General features: G+C 42.5%; 1 protein-coding gene across 4 annotated transcripts in view; it reads left to right on the top strand.

Annotated features, from left to right (window-relative positions):
- The window catches only part of rab11fip3 (RAB11 family interacting protein 3 (class II)), a 104,693-nt gene that overhangs the window by 41,366 nt on the left and 36,012 nt on the right, over positions 1-27,315 (top strand). For 3 of the 4 annotated variants that reach the window (XM_080206691.1, XM_080206692.1, XM_080206693.1), the window contains exon 3: positions 6,113-6,204. In XM_080206691.1, the coding sequence (XP_080062817.1) occupies positions 6,113-6,204 (92 nt within the window). Of the gene's footprint in view, positions 1-6,112; positions 6,205-26,850; positions 26,872-27,315 lie in introns of those variants that run through there. The other variant, XM_080206695.1, reaches the window with a different exon arrangement.

The raw sequence follows: 27,315 nt of genomic DNA, 5'->3' as shown, positions 1-27,315 counted from the left end.
AACCTCAGATACAGGTTCATCCAAGGCTTCCAGGGTAGAGGGCATGGTCTTTCTGACCTCGTGCTCAAAACGGGTGTAAATTGCATTGAACGCCAAAGGGAAGCCAAAACTATGCACGGAACTGTAGGGCTGAGGCGAGACTGTATCTATAGAATCCCACCTGGCGTTTCTGTGCAAATCTTTCCAATTTGCCTTCCTACCTAAAGAGGTCATGTTTTCACCTAATGTTTTGTAAACAATATATCCCAAAAACCAATGGAAGGATTTCAACTGAACTTGTTAAACTGATGGGATATGGCCCAAGGAAGAATTGAATGTTTCTGGTGAAGACATGGATCCTGGAATTTTTTAAAGGATCCACTAACATTGGGAAATGTGGCCAATCAACATTACTTTAGAATGTTTGTGGATTGTCTCAACTGCTGTGGTGGAAATTATCACAGCATTGGAAAGATAAGTAAAAGTTTCAGAGCAGGAATGTGGATTGGCCTGAAATCTCTCCAATGAGTTGAAAGCTCACTTCATGAAAACTCACTCCATAGTTAAAGCACCAACCAGGCAGGGAAAAACATCAAGGTTTGGTCAGTGGCAGTGGTTAGCACCGCTGCCTCACAGTGCCAGAAACCAGGGTTCAATTCCAACCTCGGGTGACTGGTTGTCTGGTGCTTGCATGATCTCCCCTGACTGCATGGGTTTCCTCCAAGTGCTCTGGTTTCTGTCCATGCTCCAAAGATACACATGTTGGGTTCATTGACCATGCTAAATTGCTCCTTAGTGGCAGAAGGATTACTAACAGGGTAAATAAGCAAGGTTATGGGGATAGGACCTGGGTGGGATTGTTGTCAGTGCAGTCTGTGAACTGAGTGGCTTCCTTCTGCACTGCAGGGATTCTATGAAGAACTACATTATTGTCATAACATTTGAGTTAAAGCCATGTGGTGGAGAAAAGTACTCAACTGAGTTGTCTCTTCAGTTGTCTAAACATGATTTCCCTTTCATTTAATTTTGACTTTTCCATTGCTGCACATACTGTGTGACAAGTTCAATGATATCCTGCGCAAGTCTTTTGACATGGTACTGAACAACCTTCTATACGCTTAATGTTGCACCCTACGGTCCTGGGATAGAGTTTTTGTGTTGCCCTGAATGTAAAATTAAATTGAAAGAATCCAATACCTTGGAGGGAATGCCACATTCTTGGCTGAAGGTTCTAGAAGTGTTGGCTAGGATAATCACACTTTTTGCACCATGAAATTCTGTCCCATATTGACCAAGCTATGACCAAACAATTGGTGTATACTATAAGGAATTTTTACATTGTTGTGTCACATTTAGAAAATAGTCATAGGAAGTAGAAGTAGTACTATAGTAGAGAATGAAACGTAGTAGGAAGGCTGTGTCCAGATCACCAACAACCTGTCCTTGTGATTTTCCACACACACACACACACACACACACACACACACACACACACACACACACACACACACACACACACACACACACACACACACCCCCCAAACCCCTGGTGCCAACATTATAGCTAAGAAAGCCCACCAATGCCTCTACTTTTTCAGAAGACTAAGGAAGTTTGGCATGTCAGCTATGACTCTCTCCAACTTTTACAGATGCACCATAGAAAGCATTCTTTCTGATTGTATCACAACTTGGTACAGCTCCTGCTCGGCCCAAGACTGCAAGGAACTACAAAAGGTCGTGAAAGTAGCCCAATCCGACACACAAACCAGCCTCCCATCCATTGACTCTGTCCACACTTCCCACTGCCTTGGCAAAGCAGTCAATGTATTAAGGACCCCTCGCACCCTGGATACTCTCTTCCATCAAGAAAAAGATACAAAAGTCTGAGGTCACAGATCAACTGACTCAACAGCATCTTCCCTGGTGCTGTCAGACTTTTGAATGGACTTGCCTTGCATCAAGTTGATCTTTCTCTACACCCTAGCTATGATGGTAACATTCTGCATTTTTTCGTTTTCTTCTTTATGAACACTATGCTTTGTATAGCATGCAAGAAACAATACTTTTCACTCTTAATGTGGTAATAAATCAAATTTGAGGTTTATGGCACAATCGATTACTGTAAAATGAAGTCATTTCTTAGCCAAGTCCCATGGAATGAAATAAATTCTCAGTCTGTTTCCAGCAGTGGTGGCTAAGGGAAGGATGTTAGTGAAAGTAGGAAGGAGAACACTGCCCAGCTTCAAATGGATCTTTAACATCAACTTGGAGGATTCTGCAAAAACCAACTGCATCTCAGTTTAAATGCACTGTCCAAAGAATGATCTCTCCTTACTGCCTAAAGCGTTGGCCCACCATAAATGTTCATGCCCTGAAGTGGGGCACATTCTTTTGACTCGAGTGAACTAAAAGAAAATGCTTTGTGAACTTTGCAAAGTGGGGGATACATCTGTTGTTAGACTGCCTTTGAACTGAAGTACCTTCCTTCCAATTTACCTGTTAGAAATTTAAAATTTGCCTTGCATTGAAATATTCCAAGTCTTATTTTCTCTAGAGTAGTGAATATTTCATGTACCCTGTGTTTTCTCTTGGCTGGCTTCTCTCCAGATTATGCTTCAAGATCTCCCTGGCTGATTGTACAGCTGGGAGGGAGCCTAACTACAGGAATTATAACGTCCATAAGCAAACCAATTCCTCATGTGATTTGAAGCTTAATTTGGGGCATTGTTGAGAGTGGGAGATCTTTGCTCACATTCTTCTATCTCTAGTGGTCACTGAATGTTAGCCCTCTGAAACACTGAATTGGCAGTAGTTTTTGTCTTTGTAAGGTAAGAGACATCATTGAGAACTGGCCACAGGAGGCTCTAATGGTCTGATATTTTTAATCCTTTGTGACCGAATTGTTTTCCAGCTCTTGTTTTTGTTCCAGTTCAGTAGGTTCCTCATTTTCATCATTCCCTGACTGATTCTCTACGCAATAATGTTGTTAATGGAGCTCTTCTTTATGGTGACCTGATTTGTTTTGACATCTTTGCCCAATTTAGCGACAACAGACTTTTTTCATTAAAAAAAAAACATGTTTTCCTGTATCCTAATGGTTATAGAAATGCACTGATGCAATTAAACTGTGTGCTCAAGCTCCAAATTTGTGAATAATACTCCTCCAGGCAGGGGGCACTGCTTCTTCTACTGTTAAAGAATTTAACTATAAACTAATTGCATGCACCATTTCCACAAAATCACTCTGACATATGATAAATGACATACCATTCAGTCCATTGTCTGTATCAGCTCTTTGCTAGAGTGAATCAAAAAATATTCTCATTTGTCTTTTTCCTCTCCATGGTCCTTTTTATATTATGTATATTACAATTTTTATCTGTGTTGGCTTTGGTTTGGTGGCCTATGCAGAGGACATGGGGGGAGGGAGGGGTGCTGGTGGAAGACATGTGTCACTGCCAATGATTGGTGGTGGGGTAGAAGTATATTGGTGGAGGAAACAAAACAGTGGGAGATAAGGAAAACCCAAAAATAGTTACCTTGGCCGAAGGGATTAGGTGGGATAGCATGTTAGGGGAGCGAGATATGAAGTGGGAATAGCTTAGGAAGAAGGGGTAAGATGTGGGATGGGGATGGCATGGGAAGAATGTGATTTGAAATGAAATGAGGACTTGAAAAAATACTGTTGCAACAAAGATACAAATTTCACTGCAAATATTTTGCAGATCTCTCCCTAGTTTTTCCTTTAATCTCTGCGTGATCTTTGCTCAAACACTCAAGCTAGCAAAGCACTCCAAGTCCCATCAACTGTACTTGTAGAGTTTTCTGCTAATGTTTCTCCTCGCTTTTACTGACTTTTAAATTGACAGGGGAAATGGTTTCCAAGTGCTCAATTTCGAAACCACAGTATTGATTTTTATCAAGTTTCCTCTGACCTGTGTCTACATAGAAATAGTAATATTTGCTGTCAAAGTATATTTTTTATCCATGGCATATGGAATAAGAGCAGGAGTAGGAGCTTGTTCTGCTATTCAAAGATCACAAAGGTGATTTTGACCTCAATACCATTTTCCTGCCTATTTCTCCTTAAACTTTGCTCCTCCTGTAATTCAAAAGTATGAAAACTTGATCCATATATACGTGATTCCTCTCCACAGCTCTGTGGCAGAAAATTCCAAAGATTCATGACCCTCAGATGATATTTTCCTCATCTGTCTTAAATCGACAGTTCTTTAGTGTGAAACATTGTCTCCAATTCTACACTCCCCATAAAGAGAAGCATTCCCTTTAATATTAACCTTGTCAAGCCTCTTAGAATCTTGTATTGAAGACCCTGGTTCTCAATCAACACTGAACACACTCTGCCTTTAGTTCAATCTATAGTAAGTACCCATTGCAGCATTAAGTGCTTCACCTGTGACCTGACCAATGTTTACAGTGCTCTATATACAACATTGGCTAATAGTTATGGGTATTTCCTTTAACAGAGAAACATCTCTAGCTGTTTAGAGGCAAAAAAAATTAAGCCAAAGATTTGAGGGGTTTGTGGAAAGAATTCTAAAATCTGGGGCACTGGCACTTGAGGACACCGCTGCCAATATTGAAATTAAAGGTAGACGCACAAGACCACATTCCGAGGACTGGAGAAGGCTGCAGCAATCAAGAGTCAATAAGGTTACAAATATGGTTTAGCCTGAGACCAGTGAGGAAAATGGAATAGTTATATGTAAGGACAGTGTTTGTGGCACATTCGCAGAATGATGGCTTAGGTCTTTCTGGTGTTCAGCTTGAGGGAAATGTGACACATGAATGGATTTCAAACCACGTAAGTGATAAGTAATTACCTATATCTGCAGGTACTTCCAGCTATAATGCTGAATCAACCTTTTGGCTCAAAAAAAATCAAACTGGTTAGGTATCTTGTGTGTTTGTGTGCACATATGCCTAGACAAGGCATGCATCTACGCTTGTGTGATAAGTTCAAGACACCGTATAAACATTAAGAAACATATGGCACAGAAGAGAACCAGTTGAGCCACTGGGTTGTGCTGGTCAAAAGAGTTACCCAGGCTAATTGTTCTTCCATCAGGCGCTTTTTTAAATGCAATGAGGGTTCCTGCCTCTATCACAATTTCAGGCAGAATTCCAGACTCCCACCCTTTGGTTAAAAGCATTGCCCCTCAACTCTCCTCTAACCTTTCCATCAATTCTTTAAATCTGTTCCCTCTGAAGGGAAATGGGTTCATCTTATCTCCTTTATCTCGGTCCCTCGTAATTTTAAACCTTATGCTCAGCCTCCTTTTGTCCTGAGGAAAGCAACCCCAGGCTATCCAAATTTCTCCATTGCTAAAACTTTCCATTTCTGGCAACATCCTCTTGAATCTTATTCCTCCTGTAAAGGGATGTGGAGATGTTCACAATAATGCAGTGACCAGAACTGTACACAGTACTCCAGCTGCAGTCTGAACTAGTGTCCAATGTCATTCTAACATAATCTCGAGGCCAAAGCGTAGAATATAAAGGAACCCGTGTTTGCCTTTTGCAATCAACTTATCTGTCTATCCTGCTATTTCAGGGATGTGTGGATTTGCACCCCAAGTTCTCTGTTCCTCTCCACTGCTCCCCATTGTACTATTTATTGTGTTCCCTTGCATCAAATACATTACATATCACATCCACAAATTGAATTCCATTTGTCATTCTTATGCCCCCCTGACCAGTCCATTGCTTTCTTCTTTTTATGAACCTCACGATCAACTTTATTAGCAAACTTTATAATCACGCATAAATTTGAGTCAAAATTATTGCTGGATATCACACATTGCCAAGGATATAGTTCTTGACACGTGCGTAATTTTCTGGAAGCAGCCATCCTTTTACTTACTACTGAGCCCTTGTGGTCTGTGGGCATTTAACTTTCTGACCAGTCTGCTGTATGGCAGCCTGGCAAAAATCTAATTAAAATCCATATAGACTATGCTGTACCTCTGCAAAAAAAAAAAGTCAACTAAGTTTGTCATACAACATTTTTCCTTAAATCTATGCTGCCTACCCTTGATTAATCCCTGCCTTTCTAAATAATTTATATTGTTCCTTGGAATTTTTCCTAATATTTGTGCTTGCTTTCCTGCAGATTCTGATAGCCAGAACTATGATGCTGGATTTGGGAATGAGGATGATGTGTTGCCCTGCACAGAGGAGTTTGAGGACTTCACCTGTTTTGAGGCGAGTACTTTGATGCAGAGAAATCACACCTTCAGTCTTGTGTTTTTCATATGTACATATGGTCCATTTATGCTGTTCATTTTAACTTCACTTTCCAGAACTGACCACACAGCAAAGTCCAAAGGTTGATTATCCTTCGTGACGTTTGATTTGTTAATAAACTGTGGTTCATTCAGGGTCAGAATTTTGAAGTTGCAACCCGCCATGATTTGAATGTTTGTGCCAAGCTGACACATCAGTGCAGTACTGAGGAACTGCTACAATGTCAGAGAAGCTCTCCTTTCAGCATTTTATTAATATTTTGTTAACTTTTTAAAGCTCATTTTGCTTCCAGTCATGCACAAATTGAATCTAGAATTTCAAATCTGTAGGTTGTAATCCCCTATATAGCAGGGTGAACAGACTGTCACTCCAATGTTAAAACTCTTTTTTTCCTTCAGCATTTCAGTCAGGCATGTTGATGTTCTACCCTCTTTCTCATCCATGGTTGCAAGTCTTTCTCTTCAAATTTGTTTTGAAGAAAACAATGGACCTGCTGCAAACTTGAGAGTCACTCATTAACTTGGCTTTATGCATTGCTCTAATGGCTGGCAGTGAGTAGCCCTAAAAGCATGTTGAGTAGATGTCAATGCAAGCTCGTGATTGGTTTTGGCAGGGCATAGACTTGACATTACAGTCATGTTGGATAAGTAGGTGACAGACACTGGAGCCACTGCGCTGCTCTCGAAGGGCAGCTGAACTTCAGAGACTGCTTTCTTGAATTTTCAGTAATGCGTGTTTAAATGTGACCTGGAGTGGAAGACCCTGCCGTATGAAGGGTCAACTGCATCATCAATGTTAAGAGTCTTTACACAGTTACAAATTTCCTCAGCAGATTTATTCATAGCAAGTTAATACTTGAAAATCTTTCATGACCATTTTGAGTCAATAGTATATATCTCTCAAGATTAAGATACAGATCTCATTGAGATATTTCATTAACTTTGGTCAGAAAGTTTAGGCAAAAGAAAAAATGCTCTCTGGAGATTAGTAAGACCCATGCTTACTCCCAGAGTTAGCTGATCATAACAGGGCAATGGTTTGGGTGACATTGTTGTGGGTATCTGCTGTTGTGCTTTCATTGTGGATTCAGTGTCGCCATGCTGCATCTTTGCAGAATGGAAGTTTTCATGCAAGGTTGTTGCTACTGTGGTGTGGGGTGGAGCTTTTATCTTGTTGACCTTTGATGACATTGTATGAATTGCTGCTAACTGCCTGAATTAGTGTGAAAGTACGCCTGACTTTGTTAGTTTTGTAACTAAACAGTGTTCAGATTATGATTGCTGTCATCTGCAGTCTTGTGAATCATTCAGTTGCGCTTTCATCTTGACTGACTTAATTAAGTGTCAGGGAACAGAAGGAATACATGTTCACCAGTTCCCCAAAGCTAGTATGATGGGTAGATCAGGTGGTTAAAAAGGCATCTGGATTGCTTTCATAAAGTCAGTATTTTGCATCACAAGAGGCTCTTTGGCACATGTCTGTGCCAGCCAACAAGTGCCTATCCATTCCAATCCCTCTTTCTAGCACTTGCTCTGTAGCCTTGTATGTTTCAAGTGCTCATCTAAATACAGGGGCCTGTGTCTGTGGGAGTTTGTGCATTCTCCCTGTGGATGCGTGGGTTTCCTCCGGGCGCTCCGGTTTCCTCCCACACCCCAAAGATGTGCTCTTAGGCTGATTGGTTTTACCAAATTGACACTTCTCCCCTGAATCTGGCTAAGTCAGGGGTTCTATTCGTAGACACGCAGGGTAGAATAGGTGTAGGGTGATGCGGCGGCGCGGGCTTGTTGGGCCGAAGGGCCTGTTTCCCGTGCTGGGTTGTTCTTTGTACTCCTTTGTGCCCCCCACTAATGTGGTAATTGGGTAAATTATGTCAGATCTGTATGAAATACTGGTTAATTCATTCTAAGGCTACTGTGAGCAGACCTGATTACTGGATGGGTATACTCGGTGGAGAGAGTTAGGAAATGTATGAGTATGTTGACAGGAAAATAGAATTTTAGCTATGAGGAAAGATTGGATAGGTTGGGGCCACCTTTCCTCTTCTAAATAAAACCAGAGAAAATTTAATTTCATAGGGCCACCAGCAAATTCTTCTTTAAGCCACACACCATCCTCACTAGAAACTATATAATTGCTCCTTCACAGTTGCTGAGAAATCCTGGAATCTCCCACAGCACTGAACTACACCAATCTTCCTCTAATACAGGAATCCTTAAAAAGGTTTCAGTGGTTTAATACCCTTATCATCCCACCCCTTCCAGGCCTGAGAACAACCATTGGTTTTCCAGTCTAGTCAACCCTGGACTATCCAATAGCCATTCCAAATCTATCATAGAGTATGGATCCCAAGTTCAGCCTCATACTCCAGCTCTGGCCAAGCTAGCATTTGTAATTAATAGTTAAGTGCCCCATTGATACTAGTAACCTCACCATAGTATTTAAAGCTATTTCAAGAAGGCAGCTCACTCTTGTTGAGGGCAATTAGGGGAGGAGCAAGAAATTGCTGGGCTTGCCAATGATATTCACAAATCAAGAGTTAATTAAAAATAATGAAGGGTGAGAGAGGTCATTCCTATCTAGATTAATTTCCTTTAGCCCAGGGGTCTGCGGCATAGATTTAAATTGATGGAAGGACTGGAGAGCCACTGAGATTCTTTTCACTCTGAGGATAGTGGGGACCTAAAACTTGGTCTGGAAGAGTGATTAAAAATACAAATGCTCATGACACTTTATTGCCATAAAATGTTTTTTTACTGAGTGCAAATTCTAAAGAGCAATGAACCAGGAGGTGGAAAATAGGATTAGGATGGATAGCTTTTTTTGGTAGTGCATATGCAATGAGTTGAAGGGCCTCCTTTTATCATGGTTTTCTAATTTCTCTGAACTAAGCATTACATTTTGTTTTAGTTAACTTCACTCCTCTTAGCTGCAAACACCTGATGTGCAAACAACCATTCGAGTTGACTGCAGAATTCAGTGATATTTAGGAGCTTGCAAAGATCAGTTAATAATCTTTAAAGGAAGAGGCTGAGAATCTCAAAGCTCTAGTTATAAAGCACAGAAAGAGGCCTTTGGCCCATTTCTGTGCCAGCCATCAAGCACCTGTCTATTATCCCATTTACCAGCACTTAGTCCGTAGCTTTACACGCTCCAGTGTTTCAAGTACTCATCTAATTGTTTCTTGAATGTTGAGGGTTTCCTCTACTACCCTTTCGGGCAGATTCCCATTGCCCTTGGTGAAAATTTTTCCTCAAATCCCCTCCAAATTTCCTGCCCATTGATTTAAGGTCCTGTCCCCTGGTTTTTGAGCCTTCTAAGGGGAAAAAAATTCTTTCTATCTACAAATCTGCCCTTCATAATTTTGTGTCCTTCATAATTTTGTACCCTTCAATCGGGTCCCCCTTAGCCTTCCCTATCTTAAGGAGGACAACCCCAACTGAACCACCATAGCTGAAGTACTCCAACCCAGGCAACATTTTTGTGAATCTCCTCTGCATTTTTATGAAATGCTGTTTCTCAAGCTCAAAGTCACAGACCTGAAAGGTTGACTCTTTCCCTTTTGACTGGGAACTTCTACAGCCTTCTGTCTTTGATCAATTTTTGATTAAACCTCTGTTTGGTTTTTCTTTCAGAATTATTTTGCATTCATATAGCTTTCCTGCCTTCAGTCTCTCTAGATGCACCCTTTATTTTTGTCCTATTACTGCTCCATGAAGCCTTCCATCACTAATCTTTCTGACCCTCCACCCTATTGGAGATATTCCCTTGTTCCTGCTTCTCATCATTTCTTTAGTTCAAAGAACTAATTCTCCATTCTGATGAAAGGCTACAGCTTGGAACTTTAACTTATTCTCTCTCCACAGCTGCTGTGCTTCCATCATTTTCTGTTTTCATTTCAGATTTCCAACATCCTTAATCTTTTATATAGCTGAAGTTCCCAATCCCACATCTTTATGATCTTTCCTTCAGGCTATAATTGCTGGAGATTCTTTAGCCTATTAGAATTATAGAATAGTTGCAGCCCAGAAGAAGGCCATTCAGCCCATTATGTCTTTAATGCCCTTTGCAAGAACTACTCATCTAGTCCCACTCCCCTGTAATCTTGCATGTTTTCTCTTTAGATAATATCCAGTTCTCTTGAAAGCTATGATTTGAATCTGTTTCCTCCACATTCTTAGAACGTTCCAGATCCTAACCACTTGCTGCATAAGTGTTTTTCCTCATTGCTTTTGCCAATCACCTTTAAATCAAGGTCATCTGATTCTTGATTCATATGTGCTCTGTTCAGGTACCTCATGATTTTGAACACTCTCAAATCTCCCCTTAATCTTTTCTGAGAAAAGTCCTAGCCTCTCCATCTATCCACATATCAGAAGTCCGTCCCTAGAACAATTCCTCTGAATTTTTACTGCACCTTCCACCTTCATGTCCTTCCTAAAGTGTGGTTCCCAGAACTGGACACAAGACACTAAGGTGAAACCAGTGTTTGAGGTTTATAATTTTCTTGCTTTTGAACTCTTCCTGAAGCCCAGCATTCCATGCACTTTAACCACTTTCTCAACCTGCCCAGTCATCTTCAATAATTTGTGCACGCATACCCCATGTCCCTGTGCTACTGCCTGCATTTATTTTGTATCTCCTGCTCATTCTTCCTACTGAAACATATCTTTGCAGTTGTCTGAATTGAATTCCATGTGCCACTTGCCTGCCCACTCTGCAGCCTTGTGTCCTTTTGAACTTTGAAGTTCAAAAGCCCATTCTTGCATTCTTTGAATCAATCTACTTGCTCTTCTCAACACGCTTCGAAGTATTTGGATTGTTGTGGCATTATGACTAGAATGGAAGTGAACCAAGTGCTTAAATGTGATCTGCCCAGTGAATTGTAAACTCCAGTTCACTTATGCTCCTGTGGATCTGGCTGTTTGTTCCAATACACCACATTCTTAATGAAGAACTAATATGTTCATTGTAATTCACAGATGCTGTTCACTGAGATGCTGGGACAGTGAGTAAATTTGAGGAGTTGGATGGATTTTTATTGGTAATGGGTTGAAAGGTTATGAGGAGAAGGCAGGAAAATGGGGATGAAGAGCATACATACAGTTTTGGTCTCCTTACTTGAGAAAGGATATACTGGTACTGGAGGGGGTGTAGAGGTAATTCACCTAGGTTGATTCCAGAGTTGAGAGGGTTGGCTTATGAGGACAGACTGAGTAGACTGGGGCTATGTTCATTGGAATTCAGAAGACTGAGGGGAGATCTTATAGAAACATAATCTTATGAAGGGAATAGATAAGGTAGAAGCAGGGAAGTTGTTTTCACTTGTGTGTGAAATTAGAACTAGGGGGCATAGCCTCAAAGTAAGGGGAAGCAGATTTAGGACTGAGTTGAGGAACTTCTTCAGACAAAGGGTTGTGAATCTGTAGAATTCCCTGCCCACGAAGCACTTGAGGCTACCTCATTAAATCTTTTTAAGGATAGATACATTTTTGAACAGTAAAGGAATTAAGGGTTATGGTGAGCAGGTGGGTAAGTGGAGCTGAGTCCACAAAGATCAGTCATGATCTTGAATAGCACAGCAGGCTTGAGGGGCCAGATTGCCTCCTACTGCTCCTAGTTCTTGTGTTCTGATCAGCCATGATTGAATGGCGGAGCAGACTGGATGGGCCAAATGGCCTAATTCTGCTCCTATATCTTATGAACTAATAGATTAATCCAATTAAATTAATTTTTTGTCCTAGTGCACCATTGCTCATGTTTAAAAATGCTAGGTGTAGTATTTAGTCCTGAAGACTTGCGCAAAATCTTCCTTAATTTCCCCCACCCTTTACACCATACTGAGCTCAGTTCCTACCAGCTGTAACCCCATGAATTTACCATGAGGTTTTTTCCTTTTCTTCATCCTTTACTGTCAGGGTTCCTCTTATTTTTCCATTCTCTTTTCAAAATGTGTATTGTGGAATATTTATTTCCCAAGCCTGGTCACTTTTTTATCACTCATGGGATGTGTCCAGTTTAAATGATATTGGAAACGGGTTCCTGTCTTGAGAGAACAGGTTGTGCTAGTTATAGTTCCTCCTCCCCTCGCTTCAAAGAAAAAGCTTTTGTCTATTATATATTTTTGTTGCTTCATTCTCTGGTTTCACAAACTGTTATTTGTTTGAACTGTACTGCTTCCTGTTACTTCCTGCAAGAAGCCTGTCGCCACTAGAAGTACAACTAATCTATCTTGCAGCCTAAAAGCTGGAGGTATGGAAATATTTCTGTTTGTATCTTCATCTTGCCATTTAAATGAATTGGAAGTGAAGAGCTTTCTATGGATTTAGTATTTGCAGGTCAGCCAATTTGGCTTCAATACCAAGAGTCTGGAAACAGGGAATTTGTGTTCTAACTGGGGGCAACGTTTCATCTCACTCTGACTTGCTGTTGAGCTTGGCATTGTGATTCATGTGGATAATTTGAAATTCTCCAGTAACGTGAACAATTGGTTACACTAGTGCAGTTGCTCTATCCATTTGAATTTTCAAACTATGGTTGCCACAGGCAAGGCTGCCATTCATTGCCCTGCTGGCTGTTTGTTTGATATAGCTGAGCTTGCTGGATCACTTTTGGAGGGCAGTTATTGTGGGACTAATGTCTTGTTAATCAGATAAAAGGAGCAGGTTCTCTTGCAAATGGCATGAGTGAACCAGCCACTTTTACTAAGATCAAGCTTTTAATTCCAGAATTTTAAAAATGAATGGGATTTGAGCTTTACTGGAAATGTTGGGATTTGAACTTGTTTCTAGATTGTTTATCTAATAGCATTGATGCAATGCCCTAACATTTTCATTTGCATGAAATGCTGGCTTACAAGGAAGGGGAAATGAGAATGGGCACAGCTGTGGTTTGGTTGACAGGACAAAATTTGACACTTGGTGGTTGGGGCAATCTGGTAGGAATAGACAATAGACAATTAGTATTTCAACCGTGTAACGGTCCAGCTGGGAGATAACCTTGTCAAGGTGACTTGATGTGGCTCGTAACAAACTAAAAAAATTACTGATGGAGAAGAACTACGTACAAGCAAGAGTGTAACACCACAAATATACAGGTCTACTCTCAACAATGCTCTGACTCCAATTGAAGCCTTCCAGCCCCAGGAATGCACATCCTCACTTGGGCCCAGGCTTGTGCTCTATTGGTTTCAGCCTGGTCACCCATTAAAGGAACCATGATACCATGTGTATGCAAGATAGTAAAAAGTAAATGATGTGGAAAAGATGCATTTGATAATGGAAATTAATTTGCAGGAATTGTACAATGAGTCGCAACTTCAAGCCCACAAAAGGCAAATTTTAAGGTTAACATTTCTTGACATGCTAATCTATATATGGGGTGGGATCTTATGGCCTCATGCATCCTGAAACCATAAAATCCCACCTGAGGTCAACGGACCTTTCCATGGCCCACGTTTCACTCGCTCTGATTTCCTGGCAGGTAGGAAGAAAAATTCTGGCCATGCTGTATTAAGGAAGCTGTAGCATCATTGTGATGGTTGAGTAAAGATAGGCTGAATGATTTTCCTTGTCCTTAATTTACCTTGAGATGGCATATGATAATTTCTATTAATTTGGAGGGTGATCCAATCTCATAATCCAAGTAAATTTGAAATGCTTCAGGTTAAAGGAGATGGGAGGCTTGTTCACATATTACATATTGCCCAACTCTCTCTTGTGTGCTTGCTGCTGTCAGTATTTATCTCCATAGCAAAATGTAGTGCTGATTGGAAATGGGTGAATGGAAAATTGTTTTGCAGATCTTTGGGGAGGAATAATCCCCAGAGCACCTGTTATGTTGACATTTGATCCTGGAGTTTCTTGATGCTGTTCACTGTAATGAATCATCTGTTTGATGTGATTAATGACTGAAAAGAACTGCAGACCCAGAAAAGGCACAAGTTGAAAAGTGGGTCCAGAAACCTAGTGACATTCTGTCTGAGTAGAGAATGTTTGTCACAAGGTATGTACACATGCATGCATTACTCCTTTGACCTGGAGAGAGGAGCCTTTATCAAAATCCACATTGCATCAGCTAATTTTTTCTGCAGAAATATACTTAAAATATCTCAAAGACAGTATTACGAAGCATTTCAAATTGTCATAACTGGAAAGTTCAAAATGGGTTTAAAAAAAAGTTAAAGGGATATATAGATCAAGCAGGGAGATGGATTTGAGAGCAGCCATGATCTGATTGAATGGTGGAGCAGGCTTGAAGGGCTGAATTGCCTACTTCTCCTAATTGCTAAGTACCTATATTCACATTTTCTACAAAGATTAGATGCCTTCTTGAGGTCCTTCAATATGGTAATGAGAACATTGCATCGGCCAATGCTACTGAAGCTTGACTTCATAAACTCAGCATGGTCTTGTGTTGGTCTTTTGATCTATGCTAATCTATGTTGCAGTGATCACATCAGCTGACTTTGCCTAAATTCAGTTTCTAACTTGTATGCAATACTCCAGCACTCCATTTGTACTTGGTTGCTGAAAGTGTTGTTCACTTTAAACTTTGACATTTACAAGAGACTTTTGTATTTGATATTTTAAAAGGGGAATGTGATGCCGGTTGGTGTCAGTGCTGCTTTGCATAGTCCTGTATAGCTCAATACTTTTTTTTGTGTTGGATTGATATGCAAGTGAGGTTCAAATTCACTGAAGCCTTTGTTTCCAATGTATCTAAGTGTGTGTCCTAGTAACATGCAAGAAACATTTCCATTTCCATGTAGTTCTTAGCGAGTGCACATGTGTGAACAGGTTTAAATTTTCATGTTTCAAAGGACATCCAGTTACACTAGTGCATGTACAGATAAGGAGTTGCAGTGCCCAAGACTCTGGACTCAAACTTTCTGGTCTACCTAACTAGTCCGGCTGTTGAAATCTGTTGGAAGCCTGTTTCTACATTTCTTGAAAATTTGACATGAACAGAGAACGTAGCAAAGGATTTGCAAGTAAGTTTCCATGCATTGGGTCAGTAAATGGGCTGTGAAATGTTGAATTTTGAAATTCAGCACATAGGCTGGAAAATATAGACATGAATATGCAATTTTTTGTGATGAGTGTTGGAAAAGCTGGCATTTATTCACCTATCCATTCCTATTTGCCCATTAAGGTGGTGGTGCACCTTTTTCTTGAACTGCTGCAGTCCATGTAGTGAAGGTGCCCTCCTGTTATGTGGGGAGTTCCAGGATTTGACCTGATGATATTGAACAATAATCATATGTCCAAGTCAGGCTGGTGAATTGACACTGAGGGGATGGTCTTTCCATGCATCCTCAGGCATTGCCCTTCAGGCTGTCAGACCAACCAATGAGATTTGAAGATTGGGCTTTCAGTAGTCAGCACAGGGAACAGTGCAAGTAATATTGCACTTGAGGGGCGATAGTGGTTTGGTCACTGGACTAGGAATTCATAAGTTTCAGGCTAATGTTCTGGGAACAGTTAATAGATTTAGAATTAAAAGCTAGTCTCAGTGATTGTGACCATGAAACTGTTGCCAGTTGTCTTTTTTAAAAAATCTTTCACTAAAGTGCTTTGGGAAAGGAAATCTGGTCTTGCCTGCAGTTGACTTCAGACCTACAGTAATATGGTTGACTCACTCTGCAGTGGCCTAGCAAGCCACCTGGGTGTATCAATCTAGTATTAAGTCGAGAAGGAATGAAATCAGGTGAACAACCTGGCATTGAGCTAGGAACCAGAAATGACAATAGCAAATCAAATCCTTGTCAATACTGCAAAGTCTTCCTTATTAAATCTGGGGGCTTGTGCCAAAATTGAGAGCTGTCCCAATGAGTAGTCATACTCATTGAATCATATTTTTCAACTGGCCAATTCCCCAGACACTATAGTCACCAAATGTAACTATGTCCTCTTCCACCAGCAGAGCAAACTGACCAAAGAGTGTTGGCATAGTGGCATACAGTCAGGAGCCAGTTGTCGTGTGAGTTCTCAACATTTATTGTGGACCCATGAAATCCCATGGTATCATGTCATGAGGGGACTTTGATGTCCATCACCAAGAGTGGCTTGGTAGCACCACTACTGACTGAGCTGGCCAAGTCCTAAAGGACATTGTTGCTATACTAGATCTGTGCCAGGTGGTGAGGGAAAAGCCTATGTCACCTCATCCTTGCCAGTCTACCTGTTGCAGGTGCAACTGTCTATCATTGTTGATATGAATAACCACTACAGTCCTTGTCGAGAGTTAAGTCCTGCCTTCGTATTGACAAAACCTCCTATTGTGTAGCCAAATGGGATAGAATATGAGCAGCAATTCAAAACTGGGTATCCACAAGATGTGGGCCATTAGCAGAAACAGAACTGTGTACAAAAACAATCTGTAATCTCATAGCCAGTGTATTCCCCCACCCTACATTACCAGAGGATCTACCTTAGTTTAGTGAAGAGTGCAGGAGCACAGGCCAGAACTGTCACCAGGCATACCTAAAATGAGGTGTCAACTCGGCAAAGCTCCAGGACAGAACTATTTGCGTGCCAAACAGTGGAAGTGGCACCTGATAGAATTTAGCAATCCCACAACTAACGGATTAGTTCCAAGTTCTGAAATCTAGTCACTGCCAGTGTAGGTTAGATGAACCCATGCCTGCTCTTTTATTCTTCTGTAAGATCTGGTCTAAACTAGTCTTACTACCAAAACAAGTGTGTCTTTAAAAAAAAACACCGTGACAATGCTTGCCAAAATATAGATAGAACAGGACAGGCCCTTCGGCCCTCGATGTTGTGCTGAGTCATGTCTGAACCCAAGATCAAACTATCCCACTCCGTTGTTCTGGTGTGCTCCATGTGCCTATCCAATAACCACTTGAAAGTTCCTAAAGTGTCCGATTCCACTATCACAGCAGGCAGTGTTTTCCACGTCCCAACCACTAAGTAAAGAATCTACCTCGGATATCTCCCACCATGAACCTTTTTATAGTTATGCCCCCTAGTGATAGCTACGTCCACACGAGGAAATAGTCTCTGCACGTCCACTCCGTCTATCCCCCCTCATTATCTTATAAACCTCTAAGTCACCCCTCATCTTCCTCTGCTCCAAAGAGAAAAGCCCCAGTTCCCTCAACCTTGCCTCATAAGACCTACCCTCCAAACCAGGCAGCATCCTGGTAAATCTCCTCTGCACTCTCTCCAATGCTTCCACATCCTCCTTTATAGTGAGGTGACCAGAACTGCGCACACTATTCCAAACGTGGTCTCACCCAAGGTCTGGCTCTTAAACTTCAACCCCTTGTTAATAGAGGCCAACACACTATATAAGTCTTCATGGCTCTTGCCGCTTGAGTGGCAATCTTCAGATCTGTGGATAGGAACCCCAAGATCCCTCTTCCTCCACATTCTTCAGAACCCTGCCATTGATCCTGTAATCCACATTTGTCCTACCAGCCTGATAGACAAGTTTGTCCTATCAAAATGAATCACGTCGCACCTATAATAACCTCATTATAAATTGTCACTGCATATTGTAACAATTTCCTGAATAGTTCATTAGCATACAAGGTGGTTTTGATGGAGTATTCTGGTTAAAACCTAGAAATCCTGTGGTGCAGAAGGAGGCCATTTGGCCCATGTCTGCACCGACTGCACTCCCACCAGCCCCTATCCACGTAGCCCTGCCTATTTTTCCTGCTTGTCCCCCCAACAGCGGGTAATTTAGCATGGCTAATCAACCTAAGCCCCTCACGTTTGGACTGTGGGAGAAAACCGGAGCACCCAAAGGAAACCCACGCAGGCACAAGGGGAATGTGCAAACTCCACACGGACAGTGACCTAAGCTGGGAATCGAACCCAGGTCGCCGGTGCCATGAGGCAGCAGTGTTAACTACTGTGCCGCCCTCTATCAGTTCAGTTTCATTCTAATCAACATTCTGTAGTTCGTGGAAAATTGTATTACCATATGAAGATGACTTCAATAGGGAGATTCTGGTTGGTTTTATCCTAATAAAAATGTTCTATGGGATTAACATTTGCAAGCATATAGGGACATGTTCAGGCAGAGTGAATCCAGATCTGGGAATATTATTTACACTTGTGCAACTTGTATTTACATGCCCATTGTGTGATCTGATGACTTTATTAGCTGCTTATTAGTGAGTACGTTGAAAAGTTCACGTGAATGTCAGGCTTTCTAGGACCCATGGAATACTAGGAGACCAGTTAGCCAATTTCTGAAAATTGTCCATAACAAATAGTTTCTGTTTGCAATCCTTTATTTGCTTTCAAATATTGGCTTAATTGAATGCATTCTTAGTCATGAATGGTGGCAGGCAAAGGAGGAAGAGGCTCCCCAAATATTCCTGCCCTCAAGCTGAGGCTGAAGCATTCATCCAGAAATGCCAAACGAAAGATTCTTCTGTCTCCTGAAATTCCCAGCATCGTGATATAGTTTCTAGAACACTGTTGACAAACCAACTGGAGAATGGACTATTTTAGACCCAGTATTGTGTAGTGTGAAAGTGTGGCCAGGTCAGCATTCATTGCCCACACCTAGTTGCTCTCAAAGGTGGTAGTGAGCTGTTTTCTTAAATCACTGCAGTCCCAAGGCGTAGATACACCCAGAGTGCTGCTAACAAGGAAGTTCCAAGATTTTGACCCAGTGACAGAAGGAACGGTGATATATTTACAACTCGGGGTGGTGAATGGTTTGGGGGGAACTGCCAGGTGGTGGTGTTCCCAGATATCTGTTGCCCTTGTCCTTTTTTAGATGGTAGTGGTTGTGGGTTTGGAAACTGCTGCTCAAGAAGACGTGAATTGTTGCTGAGCATCTTTGTAGATGGTATACACTGCTGCTACCATGCATACGGAGCGTGTGAATGGTACTCCTTCCACAAACAATCGGGTGGGCTGTTTTTATCCTGGATGCTGTCAAGCTTCGAGTGTCATTGGAGCTGCACTCATCCAAGCAAGTGGAGAGTATTCCATTGCGCTACTGACTTGTGCTTGTAGATGTTGGACAAGCTTTGGGAATTCAGAAGGCGAATTACTCAGGATTTCTAGCCTCTGACCTGCTCTTGTAGCCATGATGTGGAGATGCCAGCTTTGGACTGGGTAAACACTGAGCAGTCTCACAACACCAGGTTAAAGTCCAGCAGGTTTATTTGCAGCAAATGCCACTAGCTTTCAGAACTGGCTGTTCCTTCGTCAGGTGGGTACATAAGAACACAAGAAGTAGGTGCAAGAGTAGGCCATCTAGCCCTTCGAGCCTGCCCCGCCATTCAATTAAGATCATGGCTGATCTGAAGTGGCTCAGTTCCACTTTCCCGCTTTCTCCCCATAACCCTTCATTCCCTTACCTACCAAAAACCTATCTACCAGTGTCTTAAATATATTTAGCGAGGTAGCTTCCACCACTTCAACGGGTAGAGAATTCTAGAGATTCACCACCCTTTGAGTGAAGAAGTTCCTCCTCAACTCCGATCTAAACTGCCCCCTCCTTATCTTGAGGCTGTGCCCTCTAATCCTATTGTCCTTTGAGCGGGAAGAATCTCTCTACCTCTACCCTATCCATCCCCTTCATTATCTTATACGTCTCTATAAGATCCCCCCTCATCCTTCTAAACTCCAACGAGTACAGATCCAGTCTATTTAGTCTCTCTTCATGGTCCAACCCCCTCATCTCTGGTATCAGCCTAGTGAACCTCCTCTGCACTCCCTCCAAGGCCAAAATATCCTTGCGTAAGTGCAGCGACCAAAACTGCACACAGTACTCCAGCAGTGGCCTCACCAGTGCCCTGTACAGTTGCAGCAAGACCTCCCTGCTTTTATATTCTAACCCCCTCGCTATAAAGGCCAGCATCCCATTCGCCGCCTTGATCACCTGCAGACTGGGTTTTTGTGACTCACGCACAAGGACCCCCAGGTCCCTCTTCACCGTAGCATGCTGCAGCTTTTTGCCCTTTAAATAGTAATCCCTCCAACTATTATTTCTGCCAAAGTGGATAACCTCACACTTGCTAACATTATACTCCATCTGCCAGGTCCTCACCCACTCGCTTAACCTATCCAGAACCCTCTGCAGACTTTCCACACCCTCTGCACAATTTGCTTTTCCACTCATCTTTGTGTCATTAGCAAATTTCGTTACCCTACACTCAGCCCCCTCCTCCAGATCATCTATATAAATGGTAAATAGCTAAGGCCCCAGCACTGATCCCTGTGGCACTCCACTAGTTACCAACCGCCAATCAGAATAGCACCCATTGATACCAACTCTCTGCCTCCTATTAGACAACCAATCTATCCATGCTAACACCTTACCCCCAACTCCTTGCCCCCTAACCTTCTGAAGCAACCTTTTGTGTGGCACCTTATCAAATGCCTTTTCAAAATCGAGAAACACCACATCCACCAGTTCCTCTCTGTCTACCGCTGGGTGGGTGGGAGTTCTGATCACAAACAGGGCATATAAAGACACAAACTCCAGCTTCCACCCTAAACACGTTAAAGAAGTCATCCCCTACAGACAAGCTTTCCGTATACACAGGATCTGCTTAGATGAGGAGGATCGCAACAGACACCTCCAGACGCTGAAAGATGCCCTCGTAAGAACAGAATATGGCGCCCGACTCATCAGTTGACAGCTCCAACGTGACACAGCCAAAAATCGCACTGGCCTCCTCAGAAGACAAACATGGGACACGGTGGACAGAGTACTCTTCGTCGTCCAGTACTTCCCCGGACCAGAGAGGCTATGACATCTTCTCTGAAGCCTTCAATGTGTCATTGATGAAGATGGAGATCTTCCCAAGGCCATCCCCACACCTCCACTTGCCTTCAAAAAACTGCACAACCTCAAACAGACTATTTTCTGCAGCAAACTACCCAGCCTTCAGGAGAACAGTGACCACGACACCACACAACCCTGCCACAGCAACCTCTGCAAGATGTGCCGGATCATCAACATGAATGCCATCATCTCGTGAGAACATCATCCACCAGGTACACGGTACATAATCTTGCAACTTGGTAACATTGTCTACCAGATGTGCTGAGGCATGGTACATTGGGGAGACCATGAAGATGCTATGACAACGATGAATGAATACCACTCGACAATCACCAGGCAAGACTGTTCCCCTGCTATTGGCGAACACTTCAGCGGTCGCAGTCAGAGTCATTCGGCATCTGATCTTTGGATAAGTATTCTCCAAGGCAGCCTTCATGACACATGACAGCGCAGAGTCTCTGAGCAGAGACTGATAGCCAAGTTCCACACATGAGGATGGCCTCAACTGGGATCTTGGGTTCATGTCACACTATCTGTAACCCCCACAACTTGCCTGGATGTGCAAAATCTCACTAACTTTCCTGTCTGGAAACAATACATATCTTTTTAACCTGTGCTTAATGCTCTCTCCTCTCACATTGTGTCTGTACCTTTTAAGACTTGATAACATAAGAACATAAGAAATAGGAGCAGGAGTAGGCCATCCAGCCCTTCAAGCCTGACCCGCCATTCAATAAGATCATGGCTGATCTGTCGTGTCTCAGTTCCACATTCCCGCCCTCTCCCCATAACCCTTAATCCCCTCTCTTATCAAAAACCCATCAACCCGCGTCTTAAAAATATTTAGCAAGGCAGCCTCCACCACCTCAACGGGCAGAGAATTCCAGAGATTCACCACCCTTTGTGTGAAGAAGTTCCTCCTCAACTCTGTTCTAAACCGCCCCCCCTTTATCTTGAGGCTGTGCCCCCTAGTCCTACTGTCCTTTGAGTGGGAAGAGCCTCTCCACCTCTATCCTATTCATCCCATTCATCATCTTATACATCTCAATGAGATCTCCCCTCATTCTTCTAAACTCTAACGAGTACAAGCCTAGTTTATTCAGCCTCTCCTCATAGCTCAACCCCCTCAACTCTGGTATCAGCCTAGTAAACCTCCTCTGCACTCCCTCCAAGGCCAAAATATCCTTGCATAAGTACGGCGACCAAAACTGTACACAGTACTCCAGCTGCGGCCTCAAGACTCATTCTAATCATTATTCATGTAAATTGAGTTTGTCTTTATATGCCCTGTTTGTGATCAGAACTTCCACCCACCTGACGAAGGAACAGCCAGATCCAAAACCTAGTGGTGTTTACTACAAATAAACTTGTTGGACTTTAACCTGATGTTGTGAGACGACTTACTGCTCTTGTAGCCGCAGTATTTATGTGGCTAGTCCAGTTCAGTTTCTGGTCGGGGTAACCCCCAGGTTTTTGATAGGGGATTCCGTGATGGACATGCCATTAAATGTCAGAGCAATGGTTAGATCCCCTTGTTGGAGATCCCTAACAACCCTTGAGAACGTAGTGGCAAGCAGCCTCCTTGAACTGCTGCAGTTTAATAGTGTTAGGTCTTTTACACTACACATTATCATGTGGTGCAATTGTTATCTGTCGCTTGTCAGACCCAACCTGGATATTGTCTAGGTCTTGTTGCATTTAGACATAGACTGCTTCAGTGTCTGAGGAGTTGTGAATGGTGCTGGACATTGTGCAGTCATCAGCAAACATCCACACTTCTGAACTTTGATGGAAAGAAGGTCATTGATGAAGCGATTGAAGATGGTTGGGTGTAAGCCACTATCCTAAGGAACTCTTGCAGTGATGTCGTGGAACTGAGATGATTGAACTCCAACCACCACAACCATCTTACTGTGTGCCAGGTATCTCTGGGCCTGTATGCCCTAGAGTTCAGTTGAATAAAAGGTGATATAATGGAAACAACAACATCTTACTGGGCTTGACAGGGTAGATGCAGAAAGGATATTCCTGGCTGTGTGCCTAAAATTGGGCAACATTATCTCATGCTGGCATGTTGCCAGGACCCATAGCCTTAGCTGTATCCAATGCCTTCATCTGCTCCTTGACATTGTGGTGTGAATCGAATTGACTGAAGGTTAGCACCTGTGAAAGGAACATAAGAACAAAAAGCAGTACAGCACAGGAATAGGCTCTTCACCCCTCCAAGCCTATGCTGATCATGATGCCCTAACTAAGAAAAACTTCTGTCCTTAGTCGACCCATACCCCTCCATTTCCTCTCTCTTCATGTACTTATTCAGATGCCTCAATGTTGCTAATGTGCCTGCTTCCAGCACGTTCCAGGCACCCACAACTCTGCGTGAAAAATTTCTCCGCACATCTCAAAGTAGAAAGAGGTGGTGACTCTTTCTCTTTGTGCCTTCTCCACCATTCAACTAGATCAAGGCTGATCTTCAACCACAATGCAGTTTTCCTGCATGTAGGACGGGGATCAGGATTTCTTCATTGAAAGTGGTGAACCTTTGTGCTTCCCTACCTTGGACTGTGGTGGCTGTATCGTTCAATATACCCTGCTCGAGTGGCACCCAATCCATAAACATTGGCTGCCTCCCACCACTAATGCACTGTGGCAGCAGCAATGCAGTGCAGGAACTCACCGAGATTCCTCAAACTGTACCTGCCAAACCCATGACTGCCACCAACTAGATGGACAAGAACAGCACCTGTACATTCCCCTCCAAGCTGCATACCATTCTGACTTTGAAATATATTGTTGCTTTCCTTAAATCCTGGAACACTCCCAAACAGCTTTGTGGGTGTACCTACATTATTAGAACTGCAGCAGTTCAAGAAGGCTGTTTGCTACTACGTTCTTGAGGGCTGTTAGGGATGGACAATAAGTGTTGGCCCACATCCCATGAAAAGAGATTGGTCGATTTCGAAACATTAAAGGTAATTGGGATTATGGCGATAGTGCAGGAAAACTGCATTGTGGTTGAAGATCAGCCTTGATCTAGTTGAATGGTGGAGAAGGCACAAGGAAAAATAGTCACCACCTTTTTCTACTTTGAGATGTGCGGAGAAATTTTTCACGCAGCGTTGTGGGTGCCTGGAATGTGCTGCCAGAGAATGTGGTGGAAGTAGGCACATTAGCAACATTGAGGCATCTGGATGGGTACATGAATAGGGAGGAAATGGAGGGGTATGGGTCGACTAAGGACAGAAGTTTTTTAGCATCATGATCAGCATAGTTTTGGAGGGGTGAAGAGCCTATTCCTATGATGTACTGCTTTTTGTTCTTATGTTCCTTTCACAGGTGCTAACCTTCAGCCACTTTGATTCACACCACACAATGTCAAGGGGAAGATGAAGGCATCGGATACAGCTAAGGCTATGGGTCCTGGCAACATGCTAGCAACAGTATTGCAGACTTGTGCTCCACTATCAACTGTATCTTATTGCCATGGTGCAGTGGTGGTAGATGGAGTGAATGTTTGTGGAATGGGTGCCAATCAAGCAGGGTATACAGACTTAGAAATATATCAATTGTTCCTTCGCTGTCACTGGATAAAAATTCTGGAACTTTCTTCCTAACAGCACCGTGTGTGTACTTGCACCACATGGACTGCAGCAGTGCCTAATGGCAGCTCACCACCACCTTTCCTGAGGATGATTATAGGAGAGGCCAAAAAATGCAGGTCTTGCCAGCAAAACCCGCATTTCGTGAATAAACACATTTATCCATGTATCTATTTGAAAGAAGCTCCTGTTTTCTTCCTGTCCTTTGTTTTATACCAATTGTTCCAGAAATATCAAGGGGGTTTCCTTGATCTTGAAGTATTGAAAACTTCCCCTCCACGGTAGCTCAGCATACTTTCAGAAACAATGCTAGAGGAAGATATGACTGCATTGTACAATAGTGTCATCTACTAGCCTACCAACAGTTCTTGATTTGCTGCATACTGGCAGCTAGCTCTAGCTGATCAGTTGGTTAATGATGCGAAGCGACACCAACAGCATGGGTTCAATTCCCATACTATTATTTCCATGTTGTTCATGCAGGCCCTACCTTTTCAACCTTGTCCCTTGCAGGAAGTGTGGTGACCCTCGGGTTAACTCACCACCAGTCCTCTCCCATGCTCAAGGGGAGAGCAGCCTATGGTCAACTGGGGCTGTGGTGACTTTACTGGCAGCTGATCTGAGACATTAACTGGGTTTTACTTACACTAAACATGGGCAAAAATATTTCTTGTCTGAGTATTGTATACAATACTGTTACAACAATGCATTGAAGTCTGGGGGAAGTTCTTCACAATTGTGTGTGAAGGAAAACTAGTTCAACTGCTGCAAGATTAGTGAATGATCAGAGTCCGAATGTACAGCAATAGAATAAATCTAATCCCATTATTATAAAGTTCTGGGTTTTTTGTTTTATTTTACTTGATATCTTCCCCAATGTTACTGTTATGGTTATGACAAACCAGTGACCCAATTACTATTTGAAGTAATTATAGTACATGGTGTCTAGGTTGCATGCCCTCTGCTGTAGCAGACAGTGTCTTCCTGTTGTGAACCACTAGATACTGTCTTCTCTGCATATGTTATGTACTTGGATTATACTGAATTACGCCTTGTAGGGATTCTATCATAAATTCTACTATATATAACCTCTAGCGAATGCTACATGAAACTTTTGTAAAAGTGTGTGGCAGAATTTGTGCTTTGACTGCACTTTTTGCATTCTCTGCCACTTTTAACTGGTAGCACAAGCTTTTGGAGTGCTGCTCCTTCATCAGGTGAGTCACTTTTTAATCTGTGCAATTATTTTCCTAGACTTGTAATGTGCAGGCTAGGGAAGGAGCTGAAATTGGAAGCTTGACATTTCTGTTCAAACTAATTGTATCCCAAAAATTTTTTTGGAATCGAGCAATATCCTCACTATGTTCAGCATTATCTACAGATGCACTGTAGCATCCTTGTAGTTGGCAGTGTTGTCATATAAATGTTTCTGTTCACCTGTACATTTGTCCACCTGAAGTACCTAGTACTGGCCTGATAGAGGCAGTTTTGTGTGTGAAATGGGCTGGGCTGTGACGTGGATGCCTGCACCTTGTTGCTGCCTATGAACAAAGCTGCCTGTGAGTGGAGGCAATTGGTCTTGGCACAGGCCAGTGAGATGCAAGCATCTGGTTGGATCCTCCCTCGATTCTAATGAGGTCATCTATAAACACAGTGCTGATTGGTGGCTGTGTGCAGAGGAATTATAAGTCTCAGCATTCCGCTTGAACTTTGGACTTGACTTTCAAAGGTGGAATAAACACAGGAAAGCTGAGGTTAAATTACAGTAACTGCGTGTTTGTATTCAGGACACCAGGGGAAGGTAACCATAGGACCCAGCAATACCAATGGCCTGTGATCTTGTTTTCGTTTTAATGTTTCTGCGTCAGGTTTTATCCAGTCTGACTGCAGAAATGCTATCTTCAACTACCTCAATGAGAGTAAAGATTTGTGTTTTCTGGTTAGCAGGTATTTTTAGCTCACTTGTTGTAATTAGAGTTCAGGTGGTTCAAAAAGCCATTCTCACCCTTGGGACATGAAGGCCTTGTGTAGAGATTTCTTCTGTGGATGATAGCTCTTGATTTATCCAATGACCAATCTGGCAGTTATTGATCCTTGCTTGTCTAGGGAGCAGGGGTTCGTCTTTTGCATTGTTGGTTTGTTACTGTGTGTATTGTTAGTATCAGATATGCCTTGATTCTTTCCTGATTTGCTAACCTGGTGAAATTGCAAAATGTACATGCAACTTCCCCGGGACCACTGTTTACAGGTGAGTGACTGCCCTTGACAATTTATTGTTTGACTTTGAACAGCTGGGTGTTGCGATACTTTTCACACAACATGCAGGTGAATCAAAGTATGGAATTGGACATTGGAGAACCTAACCCTTCTGCCACTGGAAGAAGTACTTTCATTGCTGAGCCAAGCCTGGCTTCTAATCAAGTACCTGTGCTTGCTGCATCCCAACTGTTTTTTAATTCATGAATGCATGTGTGTTTGTCCATCCCTAATTGCCCTTGAGAAGGTGGTGGTGAGCTGCCACCTTGAATCACAACAGTCCGAGGTGTAGATACATCCTCGGCTGTTAGTAAGAGTGTTCCAGGATTTTAACCCAGCAAAATGTTTTTGAAAGGTGCTACCTGAGCTGCCTTGGTGAATCCCTGTAGTACATCTTGTAGAAGGCATACTGCTGTCATTGAATGGCAAACAATCA

Source organism: Carcharhinus amblyrhynchos, chromosome 18, assembly GCF_965287045.1.
Source record: "Carcharhinus amblyrhynchos chromosome 18, sCarAmb.v2.hapA, whole genome shotgun sequence".
In the NCBI taxonomy this organism is placed as follows: Eukaryota; Metazoa; Chordata; class Chondrichthyes; order Carcharhiniformes; family Carcharhinidae; genus Carcharhinus; species Carcharhinus amblyrhynchos.
The sequence above is the reverse complement of the archived record's forward strand: the minus strand, read 5'-3'. Positions and strand labels throughout refer to the sequence as shown.